The sequence below is a fragment of the Anolis sagrei genome, chromosome 5, assembly GCF_037176765.1.
Source record: "Anolis sagrei isolate rAnoSag1 chromosome 5, rAnoSag1.mat, whole genome shotgun sequence".
NCBI lineage: Eukaryota > Metazoa > Chordata > Lepidosauria > Squamata > Dactyloidae > Anolis > Anolis sagrei.
This window is the reverse complement of record NC_090025.1, coordinates 178487087-178513133: the sequence shown is the minus strand read 5'-3', so window position 1 is coordinate 178513133 and position 26047 is coordinate 178487087. Positions and strand designations below refer to the sequence as shown.

The following is a 26047-nucleotide window of genomic DNA, read 5'->3' as shown; positions in this document are numbered from 1 at the left end:
GCAAGAGAGTAAGGGCAAGGGCGTTGGCCTCCTTCCTTCTCTCCCTCTCCTCCTCTCTCCTCCAATGGTGGGACACACCCCTGGCCACAGGCCTTATTTTAGGCCTTGTGGCCCACCAATAAAACTGCACAGATAAATGCACTCACATGGAAGCAGGCAATTAGAATAAAATTGGATTTATAAAACAATTTTAACTGAAGAAGGTGGCCAAGGGCTACCTGAGCAGACTGTGGATTAACTGAATGTGCACGGAATCCTAAGAAACTACTTAGGACTCCCTTCACCCAGGCTTAACGTAAAACCAGACTCATGGCTGTGACCCTGGAGACATCTAACTCCTTCCTAAGCTCCACCTCTTACTCCTCTTCTGACAGATCTTAGCCAAGAGAGCAATTTTGCCAACAGATTTCTCTGTCAGTCCATCAGCTAGCAGAAAAGGCTTATATTTAATCATATTCCCTTGGCACAAGTAACTCTTTGTGTTGGTTCCAAACAAATTTTCACAAGATTACACAGAAAGAACGAGATGGGCTTCCTTGTACCACAAACTGAATTGAAGACAAAGACCTGCCAAAATGTATGGACACATGGTTCACTTGCTTTTGGTGGGAGTTCATGGACAACTTTATTGCAAGGTGCCAACAGTAGCTTTTTCTATGAAAACTACCATACTAATAGGCACCAGTGAAAGGAAAGAAGACAATAGTCAAAAGGCAATTGTTTCTGTATTTGTTCTCTGATGGAATGTTTTAAATGAAATCAATGTGCATAGTGCTTTTACGGGGTAACATGTGAGGATTTATTTTTAAAAGACTATGGGGAAAAGCAACAGCAAATAACAAGTAAAAATAATGTGAAAATGTGTGCACGGATGGAAGATAACCTTGTCAATGGATACAAAAGCATTAAAAAACAAGTTTGGAAAGAGAAATGGGGCTGCTTGCCTACTTGTGTCTACACTATCAAAAAACCTAATGATCATAACAAAAAATGGGGGGAAACATGATCACAGAAAGAAATGGCATTTTAATTTCAAAACTGTTAGCATCTATTCCAATATTAAATAAACAGAATTATTCTTGCAGGGCATTAAGATTTATTTATTTATTATTTAAAACTTTTATATCCTGATCTTCTCTACCTCCGTAGAGGGACTCAGATCGGCTGACAGCAAAAAAACCACCTCAGCGGAGGTAAGGAGGTGCAGAAAGCCTAAACCTGATCAGGTTGTGGTCGGTCCATGGCAATGGAGCGATCGAAAGCTCCTCCACACCACCATCATTCTCCCATCCCTGGCAGAAAACCAAGTCCAATGTGTGTCTAGCACAGTGGGTAGGGCCAGATACTAGTTGGGACAGCCCCATAGTTGCCATGGTGGCCATAAAGTCCTGAGCCGCTCCTGAAAGGGTGGACTCCGCGTGGACATTGAAGTCCCCCCAGCACTAAAAGCCGCTGGGTCTCCAATGCCAGGTCCAAAACCACCCCTGCTAGCTCAGGTAGGGAGACTGTAGTGCAGCGGGGTGGTCGGTACACTAACAGAATCCCTAATCTGTCCCGGTCTCCTAATTTCAGGTGGACACATTTGAATAGAGTTGACTGCGGGATGGGGCACCTGATCAGGGAGATGGAATCTTTATAGACTACTGCAACTCTGCCTCCCCACCCCCCAGATCTCGGCTGATGCTGCACGGAGTAGCCTGGAGGACAAAACTGGGTGAGATTAACTCCTCCAGATTCATCCAACCATGTCTCCATTATACATACAAGATCCACCAAATATTCTTTTGAATAATTTCCCCCTCTATAACAATAAGAGGGGAACTTCTCACTTGAATCTGGTAAGACATACATGCAAAAGTGCATGGTGATTACTTGCCTTCAGTAAGAGAACCTCATCTATTTTTCTCAATGACTCTCAGTACTGAGAATACAGAATGGAAGTAAGCCCAAAGAAGCCATCCAAGCAGATACACAACTCGTCTTCTACGTAACACAAAGAGTGTTCCATTATTTCTTTACAGAAAGTAAACAATTATCAAATCACACATAAAACACAAGGTGCAGCATTACCACCCCTAGGAGATGCAACCAGATAACACATACATATTTTGTTTTGTTCCCTGTTGATACATTTGGGTGATAATTGTAGATACAGAGGGGGGAAAGGGTATTTAGTCAGATACCAATTGTACAAGTTCTCCCACTTTAAAAGATGAGAGAGACCTGTTATTGACATCATAGGTAGACCTCAACTATGAGAGACAATATAAGAAAATGCATCCAGAAAATCACATTGTCTGATTTTTAACGAATTTATTTGCAAATTATGGTGGAAAATAAGTATTTGGTCACCTACAAACAAGCAAGATTTCTGGGGATCACAGACAGGCTCCTCTGCCCTCCACTCATTATCTGTAGTAATGAACTTGTTATCGGTATAAAAGCCACCAGTCCACAACCTCAAGCAGTCACACTTCAAACTCCACTATGGTGAAGGCCAAAGAGCTGTCGAAGGACACCAGAAACAAAATTGTCACCCTGCACCAAACTGGGAAGACTGAATCTGCAATAGGCAAGCAGCTTGGAGTGAAGAAATCAACTATGGGAGCAATAATTAGAAAATGAAAGAGATACAAGACCACTGATAATTTCCCTCAATCTGGGGCTCCATGCAAGATCTCACCCCGTGGGGTCAAAATGATCACAAGAACGGTGAGCAAAAATCCCAGAACCACACTGGGGAACCTAGTGAATGACCTACAGAGAGCTGGGACCAATGTAACAAAGGCTACCGTCAATAACACACTACGCTGCCAGGGACTCAGATCCTGCAGTCCAGACGTGTCCCCCTGCTCAAGCCAGTACATGACCGAGGGCCACTGAAGTTTGCTAGAGAGCATTTGGATGATCCAGAAGAGTATTGGGAGAATGTCATATGGTCAGAAGAAACCAAAGTAGAACTGTTTGGCAGAAACACAACTCTTGGTCATGTTTGGAGGAGAAAGAATGCTGAGTTGCATTCAAAGAACACCATACCTACTGTGAAGCACGGGGGTGGCAACATCATGCTTTGGGCTGTTTCTCTTCAAAGGGACCAGGGCGACTGATCTGTATACATGAAAGAATGAATGGGGCCATGTATGGTGAGAATTTGAGTGCAAACATCCTTCCATCAGCAAGGGCACTGAGGATGAAACGTGGCTGGGTCTTTCAGCATGACAATGATCCCAAGCACACTGCCAGGGCAACAAAAGAGTGGCTTCGTAAGAAGCATTTCAAGGTCCCGGAGTGGCCTAACCAGTCTCCAGATCTCAACCCTATAGATAACCTTTGGAGCGAGTTGAAAGTCCGTGTTGCCCAGCGACAGCCCCAAAACATCACTGCTCTTGAGGAGTTCTGCATGGAGGAATGGGCCAACATAAATTAAAAGAAGCAATATTCCTGCTTCTTGGCAGGGGGTTGGACTGGATGGCCCATGAGGTCTCTTCCAACTCTTTGATTCTATGATTCTACCAGCAACCATGTGTGCCAACCTTATGAGGACTTACAGAAAAGTTTGACCTCTGTCAATGCGAATAAAGGTTATAAGATGAACTTTTGTTATGGACCAAATACTTATTTTCCACCATAATTTGCAAATAAATTTGTTAAAAATCAGAGTGTGATTTCTAGATGTGTTTTCTCATGATGTCAATTACAGGCCTCTCTCATATTTTTAAGTGGGAGAACTTGTATAATTGGTATCTGACTAAATACTTTTCCCCCCCACTGTATATACCTTGAATCCAGATATGTCTTGGATCCAGAAGGTTCTGGATTTAATCTCTGGCACTTCAAACAGGTATACATAAAGAATTCTGCTTGAAAAGCAGTGCTAGCTTCTACTAGCCAGTGTTGACAAGATTCATTTATAGGAAACCTCAGTACAAATTGATAGAAGGCACTTTCCAGTGCTCCTAGTTTGGGAATGACCGCTCCAATCATTAGTTTTTTCTAATCAAGAAAGAGAATGGGCAAATGTGTCAACTGATTTGTTCCTCCACCAAATATCAGCTGCTGGTAATCTAATTAATTATGTAAATACTCACATTAGAAAATATGGTAGAGAACAAGGTGTATTACATGGTTACTTACAAAACCTGTATAACCAAGCATGTTCTGGTTAAACAAAGTGACCAGGAAGTATTTCATTCTCCAAAGCATTTGTTCAAAGTAAGTAGCAATATGTGAACCAATTTTTGAATTAGTATGCACACACAGAAAAGGATCCCAAATTTTGACAAGTATCATATTTTAGTCTGTTATCATTCCTTTTTTCTTGCAACCACACCTGAATGCATGCCAGTAAACACTGGAATTAAAATATCTGGTTTCGATGTGAGTTAATTTTAGCTGGTGTCTTCTCCTTTAAGCAGACTTCAATCCTTAATCCCCTCTAGTGCTACAGAAGAAGACCTCCATGTGCCTTTGTTTTAGTTCCTCTCTTGGACTATTTGAAGCCAGGCGTTTTTATCACTGAAGGAGGCAATCTTTTATTTGTGGCAGGAGCTCTACAAATAATCTAAAGGGAGCATAGGAGACTTACACTGGTCACTCGACGGTAGATCTGCGCAGCATTTTGACATTCAGAATAAGGATATTCAGACGTAGCCATCTCAAGCATACACATCCCAAAAGCATACACATCAACGGATTCATCGTATTTCTCCTCATACATCTCAGGTGCCATGAACTCTGGGGTACCTTAAATTAAAAGAACGATTCAGACTCTAAATGTCTCAAAGCGAGCAGAGGTTGCTGGCGTTACTCACCGCTGAAGGGTGCAGATGGGTAGACCTGTGAGAAAAGAAGTGGAGGCAAAAAGAAGAGGGAGGACACCCTCAGTCATTCTTTTTCACCAACATATCCAATGGATTTTCTATTGCAAGGCCTTTGCAAGAAGTGAGGAACTGGTTTAAAGATTTATATGTTCACTGTTTATGAATACTACTGTACATTATAATGGAAAAGAATCAGGAACAAAACAGAAGGCTTCAGTTGTAATGAACAAACTAAAGCTAAACCTCAGGTGACATAGAAATGGAGTAAAATAAAAGTGAGAGACTAGCTATGTTGCAAACCAGATACATGTTAGCCACACTTACCTTTCCTCCCTGAGAACAAGGAGGTACAACAATCCTTTCAGCATACCTGCCTGCCATCTGCTGTAAAGAATTAGTACTGGTAAGAGTCCACAGCTAGTGTCTGACTTGTAACACTCCATTGACTTTTCAATTGTGTCACTTTAAACAAAGCCTTGCAATGGAAAACTCGATGTCTATGAATAAGGGCTCCTTAAAAATTAATTTTTAAGAAATTTTCTGCAAAGGCCACTCACCAGAGCCCTTTTCACATACTTACCATTTCACCTGCAGTACATTTTATAGGTCTACTGCAGATACAGGAAATAGTGAGGGACATCCTACAGGCAAAAATACTCAGAAATATAGAGAAATTCAGTTATAGACACGGAGCGTGGGATTCAACAAACGCTGATTAAGAAACGACTCTCAGAAAATGCATTATCCCTCAAATATAAAAAGCCATAGCACCTTGCCATGTGTTGAGAAGCTACACTCTATATTCAGAGACACTTAGAGCCAGATATTGCATATTTATATTAAGGAAAGGATTGTTTCCTGCAGGCAGACTAGATCTGGTGCAAGTAAGTTTTCCAATCTCTCCCGTGGTTTAATAATGTACAAACCACAATTTAAAATAAACACACTAATGCAATTGTTTAAAAAATCAGAATATGGCCGTTTTCCAATTGAAAGCCAAACACAACACATGGAAAGGAGATTTTGGGTTGAGGAAGTTAATCATTTCCCTCTGAGTGTTCTTCCTTTTCCACCAACAGATTAATATTTGTAGACTGGCTGGAAAGCAGGAAATGTTTCATTATGACAAATACCAAGATATTTGCAAATGTGGATCTGTACCCCCTGAAAGCAAGTATTAAAAGATGCAAAATGGGTCTTCAAAAATGGCGATTGATTGCATTTATAATATACACACACAGGAAGATGCAGACTAAGAAGGAGCAAGCTCTCTACTTTTAGCCCACATACTTTATACACACAGTAGTAGAACAGAGCTGATAAAACAGATTATCTGTTAATAGTCTTAGACTAGCTAACAGATCTACAGCAAAAAACTTGCAGTACCCCCAAAACTTTAGGTGAAATCCAACGTTTTCTTTGGTATATTTAAAATAATTTTAATTTGAATTTCTATGCTTTTCCTTAATACCATTCTGCAATAATTATTTTTTGTTAAAATGCAAGTTTCTTTGTTTTATCAACAGCATTCTGCTACCTATAAGTCTGTGCACCGATAGTTCTAGAGACAATATACAAATACCAGGAAACCATATTTAAGAAGGTCTATGGCTCCAATGGTTTTTATAAGGGAATAATCAAAACAGCAATGAAGCAAGCATCTGAATTGTACTAAATTACCAAGGTTTTTAACTCATAGTTGCCAGAAGAGAAGTAGAACTTACCTATCACACTCTTGGCAAAAGAAGCTCGTTTCAAGGTTGCCAAACCCAAGTCTCCTATTTTGACTGATCCCGTGGGGCCCGTGATAAAGATGTTGTCACATTTCAAGTCACGATGGATAATGGGAGGAGTACGTGTATGCAAAAACTGCAAACCCTTCAGTATTTGCCGACACCAGCTTCGAAGTACTTTAATTTTCATCACTTTAAATCTTTTTAAATATCTAGGAAAGAAAAGCAAAATTCCGGATTTGAGGCTAACAACTGGATTTGGCACTAGAGGCAGAATGGTGTAATGTTTTGAGCTTTTGACTACAACTCTAGAGACAAGGGTCTGATTCCCTTCTGACCATGAATATCCACTCAGTTTACATGTGCAAGTCACACACTCTCAGCCCCAGAAGACCTATTAATAGGTTCACCTTAGGGTCACAAACAACTTGACAGTACACAAATGCAGTATGGGGTGCAATATTTATTGACCTTTTCCAGTCAACCTTTTATTTAAAAGCTGAAAACAATTTTTAAACAATTTGTAGACATTTTTTTTCCAAAACATAGCTATTTGACTCTATTATCTAGTAGTATACTAAAGCACACCATTTGAAAATCATCTACTATTTTGGCCTTTAAGCCATTTAAATCAAATAATTTTGCTTAAAACTTATCTATTATGTTCCTTTTGCATGCTATGTTTATAAAACACTTCAGACATGATGCTAGTTTAGCATAATTTTTGAGGAACCAGCAGCCTTGGCAGGACTACAGTGCTGCCTAAAACAGTTAATTGAAGGAAAGTGGTTACTGATGAGTACCTTTTAAGTACTAAGAATATAAGCAAAGAAGTCAAAGCTGGGCCAAATTATCTCTGTAAGATGCATGTTATGGAATTGTCATGGAAAACTACGCAGTGACATCATCACCAAATGTGCAAGAGGTATCTGAAGTCATTGAGAAAGCAAATAGTGCCATATACACAACAATAGTGCCATATACACTCCCCCATCCTTCACATTCATGATGGCTTTCTACAATTCTCCCTCTTCGTTTTTATTCCAAGCTGAGCTCCAATTTCCCTCTGAAACTATCTAACAAATGTTTTTTACAAGGCAGTTTTCACAGCAGGATTAATGTTTGTAATGTGATTTCAAAATCCCTCCTTTGAACTGTAGAAATTGGAGTAATGGGGATTAGCATCAATCATCCCAAACTGGCAGCTGTCCAAATGATTCTATCAGAACATGCTCTTACAATGAAGTGGATAAGTAACATGCATGCGACTGCTGTGGAATAACCATGATAATAATCTATTGTAAATTCATATTCACTAGTTGCAGAATTCCAAGCACCTGATCGTGACAGGGGAGACATATTTTGAACTTTATATGAAAAATCTGTGAAGCAACCAGGCCTGTCATTGTTCCAAGTCTGGGGAGGCAATTTTGGTATAGGACGTATTTTCAGGCTAAAAGAGTTTCATCAAGAAATTAGAATGCTTTCTTGGAGCTGGGAAATACTGGGGATATGTCTAGAGAAGCAGTTCTCAACTATGCTCAGCAGAGCCCTTAGCGCTCCACGAAGCAAAGTCAGGGCCCCTGTGGGACTCCCCACTGTCTAGGAAGCATGTGGCTTATGGAGCCCCGCTGGCACCGTCTACGGGGTCTCTCTGCTGCCGCAACCTATGAGGCCTCTTTGCCACCACACAGCCTACAAGGGTTCCTCACGGCTGCTTGCGCACAGGAATAATACCATATGTGCAAATCACGGTGACCACGTGGGGAAATTATTATTATTGCAAAGGCTGGATGGTCATCTGTTGGACGTGCTTTGACTGTGTTTTCCCTGCAACACAGATGGAGGTTGGACTGTATGGCTGCTGATGTCCTCTACTGAAATACTGTTAAGTTTATGTTGGTTAAAATTGTTCTTCATTTTAAATATTGTATTGTTTTTTCTTTCTTTTGCACTAAAAACAAGATATGTTCAGTGTGCATAGGAATTTGTTCCTTTTTTCAGTTAGTTCACACAAACAGTCTCCGTCCATCTGCCACTGGCCTGGTCCATCTGTCAAATTTTAAAATGCAATGCAGACCCTGTGTCCAAAATTTCTTCGGGCTCCACAAGCATCTTTTCAATTCAAAAAGGGCTCTGTGACTTTAAAAGTTTGAGAACCCCTGCTCTAGAGAGTAAGTGGACAATGAGTTTATTCAGAGACAGAGCATTTTCGTCCTTCCAGATTTCCAACCAGAAGCCAAATGTTCAGAAACCTCTGATAGAACTGACTGAGACTACATTCACATACTAGAGATAATGAGACAGAACTGCATACAAAACTCACCACCCTAAAAAGAAGGTTTAACCATCTTATCATTAGTATGCAAACAATGCCATCAGCAAGCATCCCGGAAGAACATTAAGATCTTCAAGGAATCTTAATTGCTGGATCTATCTAAGCAAAAACAAATTCAAAACTTGAATAAGCCCTGGCTGGGTTCCTCTGACTGAAGTTACTGTGGCTAAGTAGTTGTTACAGTGATGATTGTGTTCCTTTTCCAAAAAACCAAAATGTATTTTCATTCAGACTTTGACATTGCACAGTTCCTCCACTTTCCTGGAATTCCCTTTTTTAAGAGATAAGCTTGACTCCTTCTCTCTTATATTTTTTGTATCATTGCATTAAAATATCTCTGTAACACTTTGTATCTGGAAATCTCAGGGCTTACATAAAAATCTTTGAAACAATTCAGAATATTAAAAGCAACGCAAACAAATAAGAGAAAATAAAATCTACACACCAACAGACCTAAGATATGAGCTCTGAGTTCCCAAAGGCTGAGTTTTAACTTGGAGCCAAAATAAGATCAATACTAATATCTATTAAGTCTCAAAGGGAAAGATGTCCCACAATTAGAGAACCATAGTTGAGAAGTTCTTTTATAGGCATCATGTATGTTTATACGCCTTCGTGACTTATGTGTACGTTTTCCAGACATGAATTTCATAGGGTTTTCTTAGGTAAGGAGTACTCAAGAGATGGTTTTGATAGTTCTTTCTGCTGAAATATAACTACAGCATCTTGTATTCATTTGCGGTCTCTCATTCAAGGGCTAACCTTGTTTAGCTTTGAGGCTCTGACAGGATCTGATATTTTAGGCCCTGCATTCAAAATACTTCCTTTATTTCAAATCACTTTAGGATAGATAATTGCAGTTATCTGATTTGTTTTTTTTACTAACAATAGGTAAAGGTAGTCCCCTGACATTAAGTCCAGTCATGTCTGACTCTGGGATGTGGTGCTCATCTCCATTTCTAAGCCAAAGAGCCAGCGTTGTCCATAGACACCTCCATGGTCATGTGGCCAGCATGACTGCATGGAGCGCCGTTACTAACTAACAATACTAACTAACAATAGACTACTCTTAAAACAATTTATAATATGCTGGTTGTTTGGTGTGTCTCTTCTTACTTTTAGTTGTGGGGGTTTAAACACTGTTCACTTTAATATGACTTAATGGTATTTTGTTGGTTTATTGCGAAAAAAATGTTATTCTATGAACCACTTTAGGAGGACTATTCGTCTTGGCCAAGTGACAAAAGTAGAATATATATATATATTACTTACGGATGAAGCACATTACATTTTTAGCAATTTACTCTATACAGGTATAGTTAAACCACTTTTATATTCTCTCTGCAATATTATACAAGACAAAATTATCTTACTGAAGCTAGTAGAAACAATAACCCACAACCTAGAAGTAAGCAAAGCAACAGCTGTCTATACTGAGCTAGCGGTACTATGTAAAACAAAAGTTTAAAAATATAATTGAATTGGGCTTGTTAACACAGACACTTAAGTAACACAGCTTTGGCTGTTTAATTTCTTTATAATTACTGCTGAAATTGGGAAACAATTTAAAATAAAACCGACTTAAAATGAAAAGATTTTATCCAAATATATTTTCAATTTGGCAATACATTATCTCTATCCAAGCACATGAAATATTCTCCTTTCATGAAAGACAGCTTTTTCCTGTAAATATCTGCCTATACACTAAGATCTTTCTCAGAACACTTCTCTGGATCCTTGTGCTTTTCATAGACAGACAAGGAAAAGTAATATACTAAAAAGATTGTGTTTCACTTCTTTACACTGCTAAGCAAAGACCTTTAAAATTTTGGGATGTTGTGTGGTTTCCAGGCTGTCTAGCTGTGTTCTAGCAGCATTTTCTCCTAATATTTTGCCTACAATGTTTTGCCTGGCATCTTCAGAGGGTCACCCCAGGATTTCGGCAGTGAAAGCCTTCGACAATACACAGGCAGTTTCACCTGGAGTGGTTGAGAACTGGCCTGGTGGTCATTATACACAGGCCCTTCATGCTCAAAACACAGTATTGCCCCATGTTAGACAAAGTCAGGAAAAGGCTGGGACTTTCCTAAAATTCCAGAGCAGCCCTGCTCTTTGGGGTAATGTAAACAGTTGGGCTGGTTCTAATTCAGAACTGACTCCACTGTTCACACAACCATCCCCCTTTCCCCAGTCTCTGCACCGTGGGGATAAGGGGGTGGCACCTACCTTGGTGGTCTTGTTGCCACCATCGCAGCAGACATAGAGTTTTAAAGGGCTCCTGGCTTGCCCTGAACACCATCACTGACGTTTGCAAGGATACCTATATGACTCAGAGGGAAATTGTGCTCTCCCCTCAAGTTTAAAATGCAAAAGAAAATTGAAGTCTCTGTTTCAAGATATTAATTTTCACAGTCAAAGTTATGTTTCACTGGCTCTTCCCAATATTTATTTGTTAAACTTCCCATAAAATACCTAATTTCCACTAACCTTTAGAAGACCTTTTGCATAACTTAACACTTCATTTAATATTATCCCAAAGCTGACAGATACAACTCCACTTAAGGAACTCTAGTCCCAAATACAGTTTACATATTTGGAACTAGAATTCCATAATGACAGTCTATCATTGAACTTCATACAAAATACAAGGAAATATGTTGATGTTTTCATGACCACTAGAGGACTCCCTTGGTACTTATTTTGTCTGGAATTCCAGGCATTTGCTGTAAGGGAGACGTGATACAGCTTGCCAAACTCAGACCTTAAGAGCTCTTTCATTTCTTCTTTGCATTGACAATAGTCCCAGCACTTTCAGAAGCTATCATGCTACACCTCTTTTTCAAAAAACAATAAGCTGAAGATAGTATGTAACATATGTTTGCCTTAGCTGGATTAATAACATATTTCACTTCTGTTTTCACTAACTTTAAACTCCGTGTTCATCATTAATGTAAGACTCATTAATGCATAGCAAGCAATACTCACGTCTTCAGTGTGCCAGATGTCATAAGTTCTGTAACCAGAACAATACACTTCTTTCCCTTTACTGTAGATTCCCAGGAATCATAGAACCGAACAATGTTAGGATGCTGAAGTCCTTTCAGCATTTCTGCTTCCTCTTTAAACCGCTGCCGTTCTGATTTCGACAACTTCCGATCCTAAAAACAAAGAGCAAAAAAGCCTGCATCAAGGACTTCCAAGAGAAAGTTCAGGCATGAATATACAAACATACAGGGTGACCCTTTGGGGAGGCAGTTTCCTAAAAAGCATGTTAGAGCTAAACCCTCGGTCACACAACTACCACCTTATTTCTGAAGCAGATTAGGGTTAGTATTTGCCACATTTTAACATTTTATTTCTCTCTTTTTTATATATATACTTCATCATGGAACTTCCCCTACATGAGGCTCTGAGCTCAGTTCATGCAACATCCCTTCCTCTCTTCTTTTGTCAACAGGCACTGTTATCACAGTCTCATAAAGATATTCCCATCATCTCCCTCCCTGAGCCACTGTCACAATGGATGATTGACATTTTCTTCATTTTCCTGAAGTGTGCTGCAAAGTGACTGAAAGTGTTCAGCCATAGGGGATACACAAACCTATCACAACCCAGGCTGGTTTTTAAATCTGCTACAAAGGTCTTATTGACAGGGAAGAGACTCTTTCTGCTACATCTATCAACTTGAGCAGCAAAATCTCTTTGGCTAGCCTACAAACTTGAAATACTTGACACAGGCTTAGAAGTTACCAGAGACAAAGCTGCTGTTATTGATGCTCTCCCTTCCACCTCCATGTCAACATGCAATACATGATCACTCTTTGACAGGAAATGTCTCCCCTAACAATAGGTAATTTAACTCCAAGAGTCATCCATGTTGAACAATTTCTGCCCTCCGGAACCAAGTATGTCCAAGCACACATTCAACCAATGACTTCATGTGGTTTGAGGTTCCTCCTTCCTAAAAAATGATGATGATGATGATAATAATAATAATAATAATAATAATAATACTTTATTTCTAGACTGCCCTCTCTCCCCAAAGGGACTCTGGGTGATTCACAGACACAAAACAAAAGGCAAACATTCAATGCCTCAAATGAATACAAAAATTTCAAAATAAAACAAGATAATGCACAGAAACAACAGTAAACTTACAACAAAGACTTAAGCAAGAAAAGAAATTATATGCATCTTTTACAGGAAGATAACTACATTAGCCAATAGTCAACATGTATGGGAAACAAATGGCAAACGATAGATTTCACTGTCGACTCCCTTTCTAGGTACGATTTTTCTAAGGCAAAAAGAATTCTTGGTCAACAGATAAAATATAAAGATATGCAATATTCTCTATTTGCCACACATACTACCTGTTCCTCGATTTATCCAAAACTATCATTTAGTACCAAATAGGGATTGAAATTATCTTGAAAATCTGGCCATCCTTAAATGCTATACAGTCTTACCTACAGCTCAATTCAATGCTATTCCTTCTGCTGGATGGATAGTTGCTTCTAGGAAATTCCTTACAAAAATCATGTTTTAATTTAAAAAATAATAATTGCTGAATCGATACTTTTATATTGTTTACCTTTTATACAATGGCTATATTGTGTTTTGATGGTATAATTAAATATTGTATTGACCTACTTCTAGATTTATTGCAGGCTACAATCCAATGCACACTTCTCACCACTGAAAAAAGAGGGTCCCAGCCTCAAGTAAACATGGTTAATACTTGCAGAGATTAAACATCATATACCAAATAATTCATCACAAGCATTTAAACTCTCAGTTGTCCCTTTAAGACACTGATTAAGGAGTCTTGAAAGTTTTAGAATATGCTTCATATCTACTCAAAATCTAATTCAGTATAGGAAAATGGTTGTAAACTTTACCAGATTTCCACGTGTTCACAACAAAGGATATGAGGATAAAATGTACATTTTAATTCGTCTTTGTTTAAATGCCACTTAAACATTCAGTTAACTAAGATAAAAGTGTGACCCTATATTTGTTTATTCAGCAGTTAATCTCACTGACTTCCATGTGGCTTATTCCCCACCTCTACCTGGAATCTATGAGATAACAGAGATAAGATGAGTGGGAAAGTAGCTCAAGTTACCGATTAGTTCAGCTACTGCGTAATAAATACACACAGCAACTGGATGCAAGGACATAGTGTTGTGAATAATAAAAGTAGAAAGCAAGCCAACCTTATTTCACGAATGAATATTTTTTCTATATAAAATAATTCTTGATAGCTTGTACATATATGTGCACACAGCAGGAAGCAAAAGTAAGTGTAATTTCTTAATTTGCAAATGTTTGCTTGGAAATGATGAGCTGGCAATGGGCTAGAGAAGGAATGATAGCCACACAGTTCCAAGGTACAGTCATCCAAAGACAACAGAATAATGGTGAGGAATACGGTATTACATGACTTCATTCTAAAATAGGAGATGTCCTTGAATGAAACTCAAAAGCTGCAACTATGGCAATATGCAGCATTTGCTGACTGGAAAACTATATAGACAAGATATAATGCTAGCCTTGAAAGAATTGCACTGGCTGCCAATATGTTTCCAGTCTGAATTCATGATGATTGACAATGACATTTAAAGCCCTAACATTTCAATACTTTAGGGAGTGCCTTGTCCCATATGTCTGTGCCCCAGGAATAAGGCCTACCATATAGACCCTCCTTTATCTCCCACCAGTGAGATCAATGCCCTATGCTGGGACATAAAGTTTAAATCTTTTAAATCTGGTTTAAGTCATTATGGAGTCTAATATAATTGAGTTCATTTTAATTATTTTAATATTTTATACTGTTTAGCTTGTTTTGAAGCCACTTCGCGATGTTTTAATATAGAGTGGGTTATAACAATGATAACAAAGACAGTTTACAACAGAGGCCCTCAAACTTCTTAAACAGAGGGCCAGGTCACAGTCCCTCAAACTGTTGGAGGGCCGGATTATAATTTGAAAAAAACATGAATGAATGCACACTGCACATATCTTATTTGTAGTGCAAATAACACTTAAAAACAATACAATAATTAAAATGAGGAACAATTTTAACATATATAAACTTAATAGTATTTCAATGGGAAGTGTTGGCTTCCTTTTTGCTGATGAGATAGGATTGTTGTTGTGTGCTTTCAAGTCGTTTCAGACTTAGGCAGACCCTGAGCGAGGGCCGGGTAAATGACCTTCGAGGGACGCATCCGGCCCCTGGGCCTTAGTTTGAGGACCCCTGGTTTACAATATTGTACTAGAACCCAAGACTCTATGAATGTCTTCAAAGCCAGTGCAATTGTAGGAATGATGCTACCCTACCACCTCCCCAGCAGAAGATGAGAGGTAGGGATGAAGAATCAATTACAGGAATAGCAACCCAGTTCCAAACTTGAAACCAAAAAAGGTAGAAGCCTATCCCTGCATAAGATTGCAAGCAACCTTTTACCACACAATTCCATATCATATGATAAATTGCTTATCAAAAGTGAGCCCAAAATGTGAACTCCTAAAATATTAATTTATCTATTAGACTAGCTTAGGTACATAGCAATGCCGGGGTTAGGTGTTTTGCAACAATAAACATAAAAAGCATTCATGATTGGGTTTTCAGTTTTAAGAATGTACCCATTAGAAAATGTGCAAGAATGTGGGTAACTACATCTACCATTATCATCTGTCATTGTTCCAACCACACAAATATTCAAAGTTGGGCATGTTGGGTGAGTGTGCCAAGTTTGGTCCAGATTCATTGATGGTTGGGTTCACAGTGCTCTCTGGATGCAGGTGAAGTATAAACTCTTTAAACTCAAGGTAAATTCCCTCTAAAACCCGTCAGTATTCAAATTTGGGTATTTTAGGATGGTGCCAAGTTTGGTCCAGTTTCATTGTCATTTAGGCTCTCAGTGCTTGCTGGATGTATGTGAACTACAACTTCTAGCCTCTAAGGTCTATGCCCCCCAAACCCCACCAATATTAAAAATGGAAATGTTAGCATGCATGCCAGGTCTGGTCCAGATCCAGATCAATCATTTGGTTGGGTTCAGAATACTCTCTAGATGTGAGTGAACTATAAGTCCCACATACTAGGGTCAATACTCCTCAAACCCTTTCAGTATTTTGGGTATGTGTGCCAAGTGTGGTCCAAATCCATCCTCAGTGGGAGTCAAAAGGCTCCCTGGAAGTTTGAGCTGTTTTGAAAATCCATCACCCACACCATACCTTAACTTTAATTATAGATGCAGACTAATAGAATCCTCAAGATTATATAGAAGATGTTTTAATCATCTTATCTTTTCCTTAAAAACCCAAAAAACAATAATGCCCACATCCTGGAAGCACAAACAGCTGCCTACAGGGTAGGACAGGAGCATGCTCCTGGAAATGACTGGCCAGTTTCACCTAGTTCCCAGTTTTATCACATCCCTGCTTCCACAAGGAAGATAAAATAAGCCCAAACTTAGATTTCCAAAGAGTAAGGAAAAATATAAATATAATAATATTTTTGCTGGGGAGGGGGAGTTGAGACTAAAATAATCTGGGACCAAATTTTTCTCAACACAAATCTACTGAATTTGTGTCGCTTACAGTTTTTGCAAATGTGTATATGTGTGTGTGAATGGGGGGGGGGGGGTTAACAGCTTCTCATAACACACATTCTATCTCATGTCAACATACGTTCTCTGACTCCCAAACTGATTTTGCACCCACACACTATGTTGGCATATGGATCATTTATTTTTAGTGTGCAAGCTATAGATTTCTCATTGAGACCTGCCTGATAAAAGGTAAAAATGAGCAACCAAAACACATTTATACTTTAAAATCTGCACTACTGAAGACAGCAAACTCAGTTAACATCTGTTTCTTACTGGAAGTATTTTTTTTTCTTTTGGATTTTAACCTGGAATTTTTGACTTAACATGCTTTTCCTGTTCTCAGCAGGGTGTGACTGATGCTAAATCTGTTCTAAAGCCTTTCAATGAGAAATTGGAATACAATACTAGAATAATAGAGGTGGAAGAAACCATATGGGCCAACTAGCCCAACCCCCTGCAATGCAAGAAAAGAACAATCAAAGAACTCCTGACAGATGCCCATTCATACAGCCCATTTAGAAGCCTCCAAAGCAGGAGTTCCACTGTTAAACAACTTGTACGGTAGGGACGTTCTTCCTAATGTTCAGGTGGAATCTCTATTCCTGTAATTTGAACCCATTACTCCAAGTTCTAGTCTCCAGGGCAGCAAAAAAACAAGCCTGCTTCCTCTTACTTAAGACAGCGTTTCAAATATTTAAACATAGCAATCATGTCTCCTTTCAACCTTCTCTTCTGCAGGCTAAACATACCCAGGTCTTTAAACCACTCCTCATAGGATATGGTCTCCAGATCTTTGATCATTTTAGTCACTCTGCTCTGGATACCTTCCAGCTTGTCAATATCTCTCTTAAATTGTGGTGTCCAGAATTAGATACAGTACTCCAGGTGAGGTCTAACCAAAGCAGAATAAAGAGGACCATGACTTCACTCGATCTAGACACTATACTCCTTTTGATGCAGCCCAATATCCCATTGGTTTTTTAGGTGCTGCATCACACTGTTGGCCTATGTTCAACTTGTTCACTAAGACTCCAAGATATTCTTCACATGGACTGTTATCGAACCCATATGTCTGTACACTGTTGGACAACACAGACAGTGAATGCCCTGAACACAGGACTGCTATTATTACAAGGGAGCTGGCACAGTTTTAACATCGACATAGTAGCACTTCAAAAGACCCAGGGAGCAGGAAAGAGACAACTGAAGGAATAAAAAGGAGGCTACACCTTCTTCTGGAAGGGACTACCTGAAGAAGAACAAAGAATACATGGAGTCGGCTTTGCTATCAGAAACAACCTGGTGAAGCATTTGTCCAAAGCACCCATCGCCATTAACAAACAACTCTCAACCGTCCAAATCAACCTTGCCAAAAACCAACAGGCAACTATCATAAATTCCTACACAACAACACTAGATGCTGATGAAGATCTCAAGGAAAAGTTTTAATGTCAGTTGGACACCAACCTGTCAAAGATACCTAAGGAGGGCAAAATCATCCTTCTGGGTGATTTTAATTCAAGAGTTGGACAAGACTTCTACCTGCAGCCAGGAACCACTGGAAAAGTGAGGCAGAATACCTGAAAGAGACTGTGGAAACTATCGAGGTATCTCTCTTCTAATATCCGAGATATCGAGATAGCTCCCTCGCAAAAATACTTATAAACAGGTTTCTACCTTTCTCAGAAGACATCCTCCCAGAATCCCAGAACTGTTTCTGCCCATCCAGATAAATAAAGCTATTGTCACCCCGACCCAGTTATACGCCTGCGAAACGTGGACTGTCTACAGATATCACACTCAACTACTGGAACGATTCTATCAGTGTTGCCTCTAAAAATCCTGCAAATTTCTTGGGAAGACAGGCAGACAAATGTTAGTATTCTGCTGTATTTTTATGCACTGGCAAAATCTCTGTTTTCCTAAAAGATCAGAGATAACAGGTTATTCAGTCTAACAACTGAAACCATTGCCACAAGAGAAGATTCTACTCTAAAGGATTTTTGGTTCTTCTCTGAAAGGTTATGCATTTCTTTAAAAAGTCATGATCTCCAAAAGGTGTTTTTCAAAATTTGCTATTTAAAAGAGAGTAATGGCAGCATATAGGTTTTCAACCATGCACCAAGGCTTATCAAATTTGATTATTTTTTTTGCTATGTAGTGTGTAATAGTGGATCAAAGTGTATATATAGACTTCATTTTAAGGGAAGTTGCAAACAGATAATTCAACAGTTTTTCCAGAACTAAAATCCCAAAGAGTAGTCTAAAATATAGATCAATGCTATGCTGCTTTGGAGGCAAATTCCAACCATATTCTGTCTCACAGTGCTGTCTCCTTACTGAATTGAAGCAGATGAATGAAGCCTACTATGTTAGCTTCCTTCATTCCTTTCCACCCACATTAAATTGTTTTGACATTGTTTCAACAGAAATGCAACACTACCCAGCGTGAGACTTGAACTAGGGCACCAAATGTGGATAGCAAAGAAAAGAGCCCTTCAAACCAGGACTGGCCTTTCCTGGCATATTTTATTTTATAGGTTTGTAACAATGGAAAGAGCACTCACTATTAGAGAAGCTCCATGGTGTGTAACTATATACACAAAGAACAAGCAACATTACAGAGAGGGAGAACAGACTCATGTTTTAATTTAAAGCAAGAGTAATAATACATAATTTTGTCGTGCTATAACCCACAGAAGTTCGTGGTATAATACATTTGCATGTAATGTGCCTCAGGACTGTCATTACTCCTAATTGTTTTAAAAGTGACAAACTTGTACCTAAATCATAGAATCATAGAATCAAAGAGTTGTAAGAGACCTCATGGGCCATCCAGTCCAACTCCCTGCTAAGAAGCAGGAATATTGCATTCAAATCACCCCTGACAGATGGCCATCCAGCCTCTGTTTAAAAGCTTCCAAAGAAGGAGCCTCCACCACACTCCGGGGCAGAGAGTTCCACTGCTGAACGGCTCTCACAGTCAGGAAGTTGTTCCTCGTGTTCAGATGGAATCTCCTCTCTTGTAGTTTGAAGCCACTGTTCCGCGTCCTAGTCTCCAAGGAAGCAGAAAACAAGCTTGCTCCCTCCTCCCTGTGGCTTCCTTTCACATATTTATACATGGCTATCATATCTCCTCTCAGCCTTCTCTTCTTCAGGCTAAACATGCCCAGCTCCTTAAGCCGCTCCTCATAGGGCTTGTTCTCCAGACCCTTGATCATTTTAGTCGCCCTCCTCTGGACACATTCCAGCTTGTCAATATCTCTCTTGAGTTGTGGTGCCCAGAACTGGACACAATATTCCAGGTGTGGTCTAACCAAAGCGGAATAGAGGAATAGCATTACTTCCCTAGATCTAGACACTATGCTCCTATTGATGCAGGCCAAAATCCCATTGGCTTTTTTTGCTGCCACATCACATTGTTGGCTCATGTTTAACTTGTTGTCCACGAAGACTCCAAGATCTTTTTCACACGTACTGCTCTCGAGCCAATACATCCAGCATTGCTTTATCTTTGATACGACCTTCCTTATAATACATATTACCACTTTTTATGAGGTAGAAATATTAGTTAGCCTTTATGAAATTTAATTTTTTTGTCAATATTACTTCTGTATATGCAGGACTCTCACTTGTAACATCCATTCAGCTACAAACCAAAGAAAGTACAACCTTATACATTTCATAAAAAGGCAAACAGTCATTTTCCAAGGCTCTCACTGTGGTCACTATTTGATTAATTCACAAGCAGAGACCAACAAAACATCTGTTAAGTTTCTGTTTGCTGCTACTTACCTTGCAATCATTTCCTACTTATTGTAACCCTAAGGTGAACCAATCACAGAGTTTCCTTGGCAATATTTATTCAGATAAGGTTTGCCATTTCCTTCGTCTTTAATAAAGGTAAAGGTTTCCCCTTGACATTAAGTCTAGTCGTGTCCGACTCTGGGGTGGGTTGGTGCTTATCTCCATTTCTAAGCCGAAGAACCGGCATTCTCCGCAGACACCTCCTAGGTCATTTGGCCAGCATGAGTAAATGTAGCACTGTTACCTTCCCATCAAAGCGGTACCTATTGACCGATTCACATTTGCATGTTTTCAAACTGCTAAGTTGGCAGAAGTTGGGGCTAACAATGGGAGCTCACCCCACTCCCTGGGTTTGAACCACCGATCTTTCAATCAGCAAGTTCAGCAGCTCAGCACTTTACCCACTGGCGCCACCTTCATCTTTAGGCTGAGAGTATATGACTTGCCCAATGTCACAATGAATTTCCATAGCCACGAAGGGATTCGAACTCTAGTCTTTAGTATAATTTACTGGCTCTCTTAAGTTTGTGTACTGTAGAATTAATGCAGATAAAATCCTTAATTCACATTTGCTATAAAAAGAAGTGGGTGAGAAGGAAACACCTCCTGTAGAGACCCTCTTCCCACCCATTCCCTGCTGCCAACTGTCACATGTTGTCAATACATTCACACATGTTTCCTCCCAAAAAAGAAGAGGGATCTTGAAATATACCAGAAGTTCTCCTAGCAAGATCCAATATGCATAAATCACTATGATTGTCTCTCAGAACCCATTTTGGCATTCAATACATTCTTTTTTCAGGATCAAGAATTAGACATTAATATCCATTTGGCACCTGTCAAGCAGCAAGCTGTAGAGCAATACCTTCAGCTCCAGAACAGCAGCTCTACTGCTCTTCATCATCACTTCTGACTGCAGTACTTCGTTGGTGTATCTACACTGTAGAATTAATGCAGTTTGGCACCACTTTAACTCACCTATGAAATCATGGGAGTTGTAATTTTTGAGGTCTTTGACAAAGATTGCTGGTACTTGACAATACTACAACTCTCAGAATTCCATAGCACTGTGCTAGGTCAGTTGAGTCATTAAAGTGGTGTCAAACTGCGTCAATTCTACAGCAGAGATGTACCCCTTGTCTCGGAGGCAGATGGCATTCTATTAAGATGCCATTCCATCAAAAACCCAATTACTAATACAAAAAAATGGGAAACAAAACAGAGTTTCTCCAGTTGATCTTAATTCACAGAAGTGTGTTAAACTGCATTTGAGATCTTATAAATTTTAAATGTATGAGTTTTTTTAGAGCAAACACACATGCATTATGCAGTAAGAGTCTCAGTTTACAGTTCTGCAAGGTAAGTGTGGTGATATTTTATAAAGGATAGGCATTTCAAAAAATTTCAGGAATTTAAGAAAACATAACAAACGAAGCTATGTGAACTTGCTTATTGTTTACACCAAAGTAATAGTTATAAAAGGAATGACAAGCATTTTAAGAAGTGTTCCACATCTATAAAGTCCAGCATTATTTGTACCAGATATCTAATTAAAAGGAACAAGTTATTCTGTTGAGTTTCATTCCAAGATGATAACAGTATAATCAAAACAGTCAGTTTCTCTATAAGAAAAATAATGTCCAATGCCATCAACTAATGAATGCAATACAGGTGGTAAAGAGGCAAATAATGTTGTATTTCTAATACCTAAAATATACTGTTCATATACAAACAAAGTTGCCAGGTACAGAACAGTTGTCTAAGAGGAAATTCTAACATCAACATGTAAAATGGTGTTTTAAAAACATAATGAACTGATTAGAGCCTGAGGAGGGCAGTTCCATACACCTTCTCTTTGATTACAGAAATAATGGATGTAGTAAAGCTTTCAATCTGTGAGAAAAAAAATATGATGCTTTTGGGAAATATCACAACCCACTTTTGCATTTTTAAAATCAGAATGCGACTAAAATATACTGTGTAATGCTGTTCCTATCAGATGTTTCAGAAGGTCATTATTTAGTTTCTGTTCCTATTCCATTTCCCCTTTACAAAGCGAACTGCTGCCCCAGGAAAATACCATCTTCAGAAAAAGACTTGGGTAATATTTATAACCACCAGAAGTTTCCCTACTTAGTTCTCTATTCCATGACTAACAAGAATATATTCCTAAAATTGCACTATAAATATTTCAAATCAACATTTTTTCTTTTATATTAAAATATATAAATTTTACTGGCTAATTTAACAGTGCCTCAATTAATCTTGCATTTGCTATTAGTTGTAAGCCTTGATTACATTCTGACAAGTTAAAGGTCAAATGTAAACCCTGAACTTAATCAAGATCAAGATCCAAAGCACTATTGTTCATATTCAATTAATCTCATTCGCAATCCATCACCGACATAGCAGACATTATGATTTCAAGTCACAACTAATTTACAGCGTAAGGTGCAAAAGTCACCCGTCAATTCCCTTGAATTTGATAGGGTTTTCTTAGGCAAGAGATATTCAGAGATGGTTTGCCATTCGCTTTCTCTGGTATTTATTGGCGACCTCCCATCCAAGTACTAACCAAGAGATACAACATTGTAAAGTGACAAGGCACTGATAAAATTCTCAACTTCACAGTTTCATAACAATCTTATAATCCTATCTCAGTTTTCTGTCTGTTTTTCTCTAATCATGACTCAGGTCATGCCAAAAGCTCTTTTTATACCAAAACATGAGGTGGGGGTGCACTTTATATACCATGCCAAGTGAACAGCACAAACTGCACAGAGTGATTTAAATAAGCAATAATCTTTTCCTTCCAATACTGCGCGCGGACACCCACCCCACTTTAGGGAAAACAAAACACGAAGAGACCCTATTTTGAAGTCTTTTCTTGGTGAATTTACAGGTGTTCAGAGTATAGCTTTCACTGTAGCACTGACATAGCTGGAATTTTCTTACTAAACCTCTGAAAGCAGCTAAACATATTTTGTCAAGCCATCTTTCACTTACAATACGCATTACATGTCAGAAAGATATAGTATGCTTTGAATTCTGACAACTAAAACTATTTTCTTATGTATTCCTAAATAATAATAATAATAATAATAATAATAATAATAATAATTGCATTTTAATAGCTTTATCTTTAAATCTGGAAATTAAAGAAAAAGGATATTTGGTGTTAACAAAGAAGTGTTCGTTCTTTTGAACCTATACAATAGGTTTTGAATCTGTGTAACTCTAAAAGCTTTAGTTATAGTGAAAGCCAGTCTGGAATAGTGGTTTGAGTGGGAGACTAGGACAATGGCAGACTAGGACAGTGAGAGACCAAATTTCAAATCTCCATTCAGGCATGGAAACATATCACCTTAAACAAGTCACACTCTCTCGGCTTTAGAGGAAACAAGGGCAAACCACTCATGAACAAATTCTGTCAAGAAAAAATGCTATGATAGGTTTGCTTCAGGATTTGCCATAGATCAGAAATGACTTCTGAGCAAGAAGCTCTCACCTCATTGCCCATCCATTGCCCATGCTCAGTAAGAAAGGCAGCCCTCCTTCCCTCCCTTCTTTTTCAGGCTAAGCACAATTCAACAGCAACGTGGTAAGGCCATTTTGGATGCTTGAGGTGGAGCTTGGTCATCACAGTCTCTCTGCAGAAAAGCTTATGCCAAAAAAATGCCCTTCTCATACATAGCTGCCACCACTCCGCTCAACCTCAAGCACTCAAAATAGCTGCCCTACATTGCTGTTGAACTTGCTTAGGCTGAAGAAGGAGGTGAGGAAGGGGGGGGGGTGTTGCCTTTCCCTGGTTTGGGAAAAGGAGTAGTAATATGGTAGGAGCATTTGTCACTGCCTTCGTGCTATGTCCCTAATAGTGGTAGGTTGTGTTCCTTGATCTCCCTAACCGCACTCGGATAACTGTAAATATTTTAAGATTAGCAATGCAATTGTAACCCCTCAGATTCCCAGATCTCCTTCTATTTAGCTGTTTGTAAGTATGCTTCCTATATGTATTTTTAACAGAAGAGGAAAAGTTTTTCATCACATGCCCAAACTTTTACCCTCAACTTATACACAAGTGAAAGCAAAATTCATATTTTTTGCCTCAAAACCTGCCCTTCATCTATATATGATATTGACTTATGTACAAATGCTATGACATATGCTATGTATTCTGAACCAGAAGAAAGGGTGAAAAAGAATCTGAAAGGAAAGATTTATAAAAATCATCACAAGAGATTGGTTACTCTAGAAACATGCTAGCTCTGGATTAAACAAGAATCATCAGGAAAAGTAGAATAGGAAAGATGGGCAAGGTAAGTTAAACGTTTAAAAGAGCAAGGTACCTATGATTGCTATTCATACCATAGCTGATAGAAAATATGTTTCTCATTAGTTTGTATTTTATGGGACACGTTGTCTCTGATTTTGCGCCATTTTATTTTTTAGTAACTCTAATAGGAACAGTTTGGAGGCTATTGCTCAGAATTCAAAACTACAGTTCTGTAGGTTGTCATGGTCCAAGGGCCCTTTGTAATTGAGCCACTATCCTTATCCAATACCTTCCCCTCCAAGATCCACACTTAGAGTATAATCAATATGTCACAGCCAACAATAAGGAATAAAGAAGTATATGTTAGTGTATGCTTCCACTACTGGAAGATTTAATCTGTTTTATTGTATTTATATGTTTTACCTGTTTATATGTTTTAACTGTTTTATAACTTGATATTGTATGTTTATTGTTGTGTGTATGGTGCAGCATCAAATGTTTGCCATAATTTGTAAGCAATTCTGAGTCCCCTTCAGGGTGAGGGTGAGATAGAAATATAGTAAATAAATAAATAAAAGATTTATGAAAATGCTTGCAATTAACGACTTGTTTTCAGGACCTCCTAAGAATCAAGAAAAAAATCTAAGCTCCCAAGTTAAGACCAATGACTAGTCTCAGCTAGAATATAGCCTATGGACAGATGTGTAGATCAACAGATATGTAAATCCCAATGTCTACTTCCGACGGAACAAACAATTGGATTTAGGCCAGAATATTGCAATCATGGATGGAGCGATAGCACCCCCGTGAGCGGAACTGAGCATAACCTCCAGGTGTCAAAGTTTCAAAATGCAGAAATACCTCTATCTGTCTGTCTTGTTTGTCTAAAATGGTATTGAATGTTTACCATGTATGTATACATTGTGATCTGCCCTGAGTCTCCTTAGGGGTGAGAAGGGTGGAATATAAATATTGTAAATAAATAAATAAATAAATAACTCACATAGACCACAAAGAAGAAACTATTTTCCTTTTTTGTAGAAGAATGTTGTATATTATTGATATGAACATACATTTTAAATTAAATATATATCACTCCCAAGGAGGAAAGATTCCAGAGTTCAGCAGACTGAAGAGCCTAAGCCTTCTGCATGAAAATCACAGAATCATAGTGCTGGAAGAGCCCCATAGGTCATCAAATCCAATCTTCCTCAATACAGGAAATGTATCAATAGACTCATATATGAAGGTCAAACTGCTACCAAGTCGATTCCTACAGCACTGCCTGCATGTTCAGATCCTCCAGCTTCTTACAGAACATATTCAAGCATTACATGACAATGATATTCAAGAGGCAAAACGTAGACTGAAAAGTATAGCCTATGCATTTTAGACAAATGAATCAAAATTTCATAACTAGAATTAAAACTTCATTTGCAAAGTTACAAGCATAG

The 26047-nt window shown here is 38.7% G+C and overlaps 1 protein-coding gene across 1 annotated transcript in view; it reads right to left on the bottom strand.

Moving 5' to 3' along the window:
• Positions 1 to 26047, bottom strand: part of WNK1 (WNK lysine deficient protein kinase 1) — a 105705-nt gene that overhangs the window by 59970 nt on the left and 19688 nt on the right. The window contains 3 exon segments of the mRNA XM_060776740.2: positions 4586 to 4743; positions 6545 to 6765; positions 11877 to 12049. Coding sequence (XP_060632723.2) covers positions 4586 to 4743; positions 6545 to 6765; positions 11877 to 12049 — 552 coding nt within the window.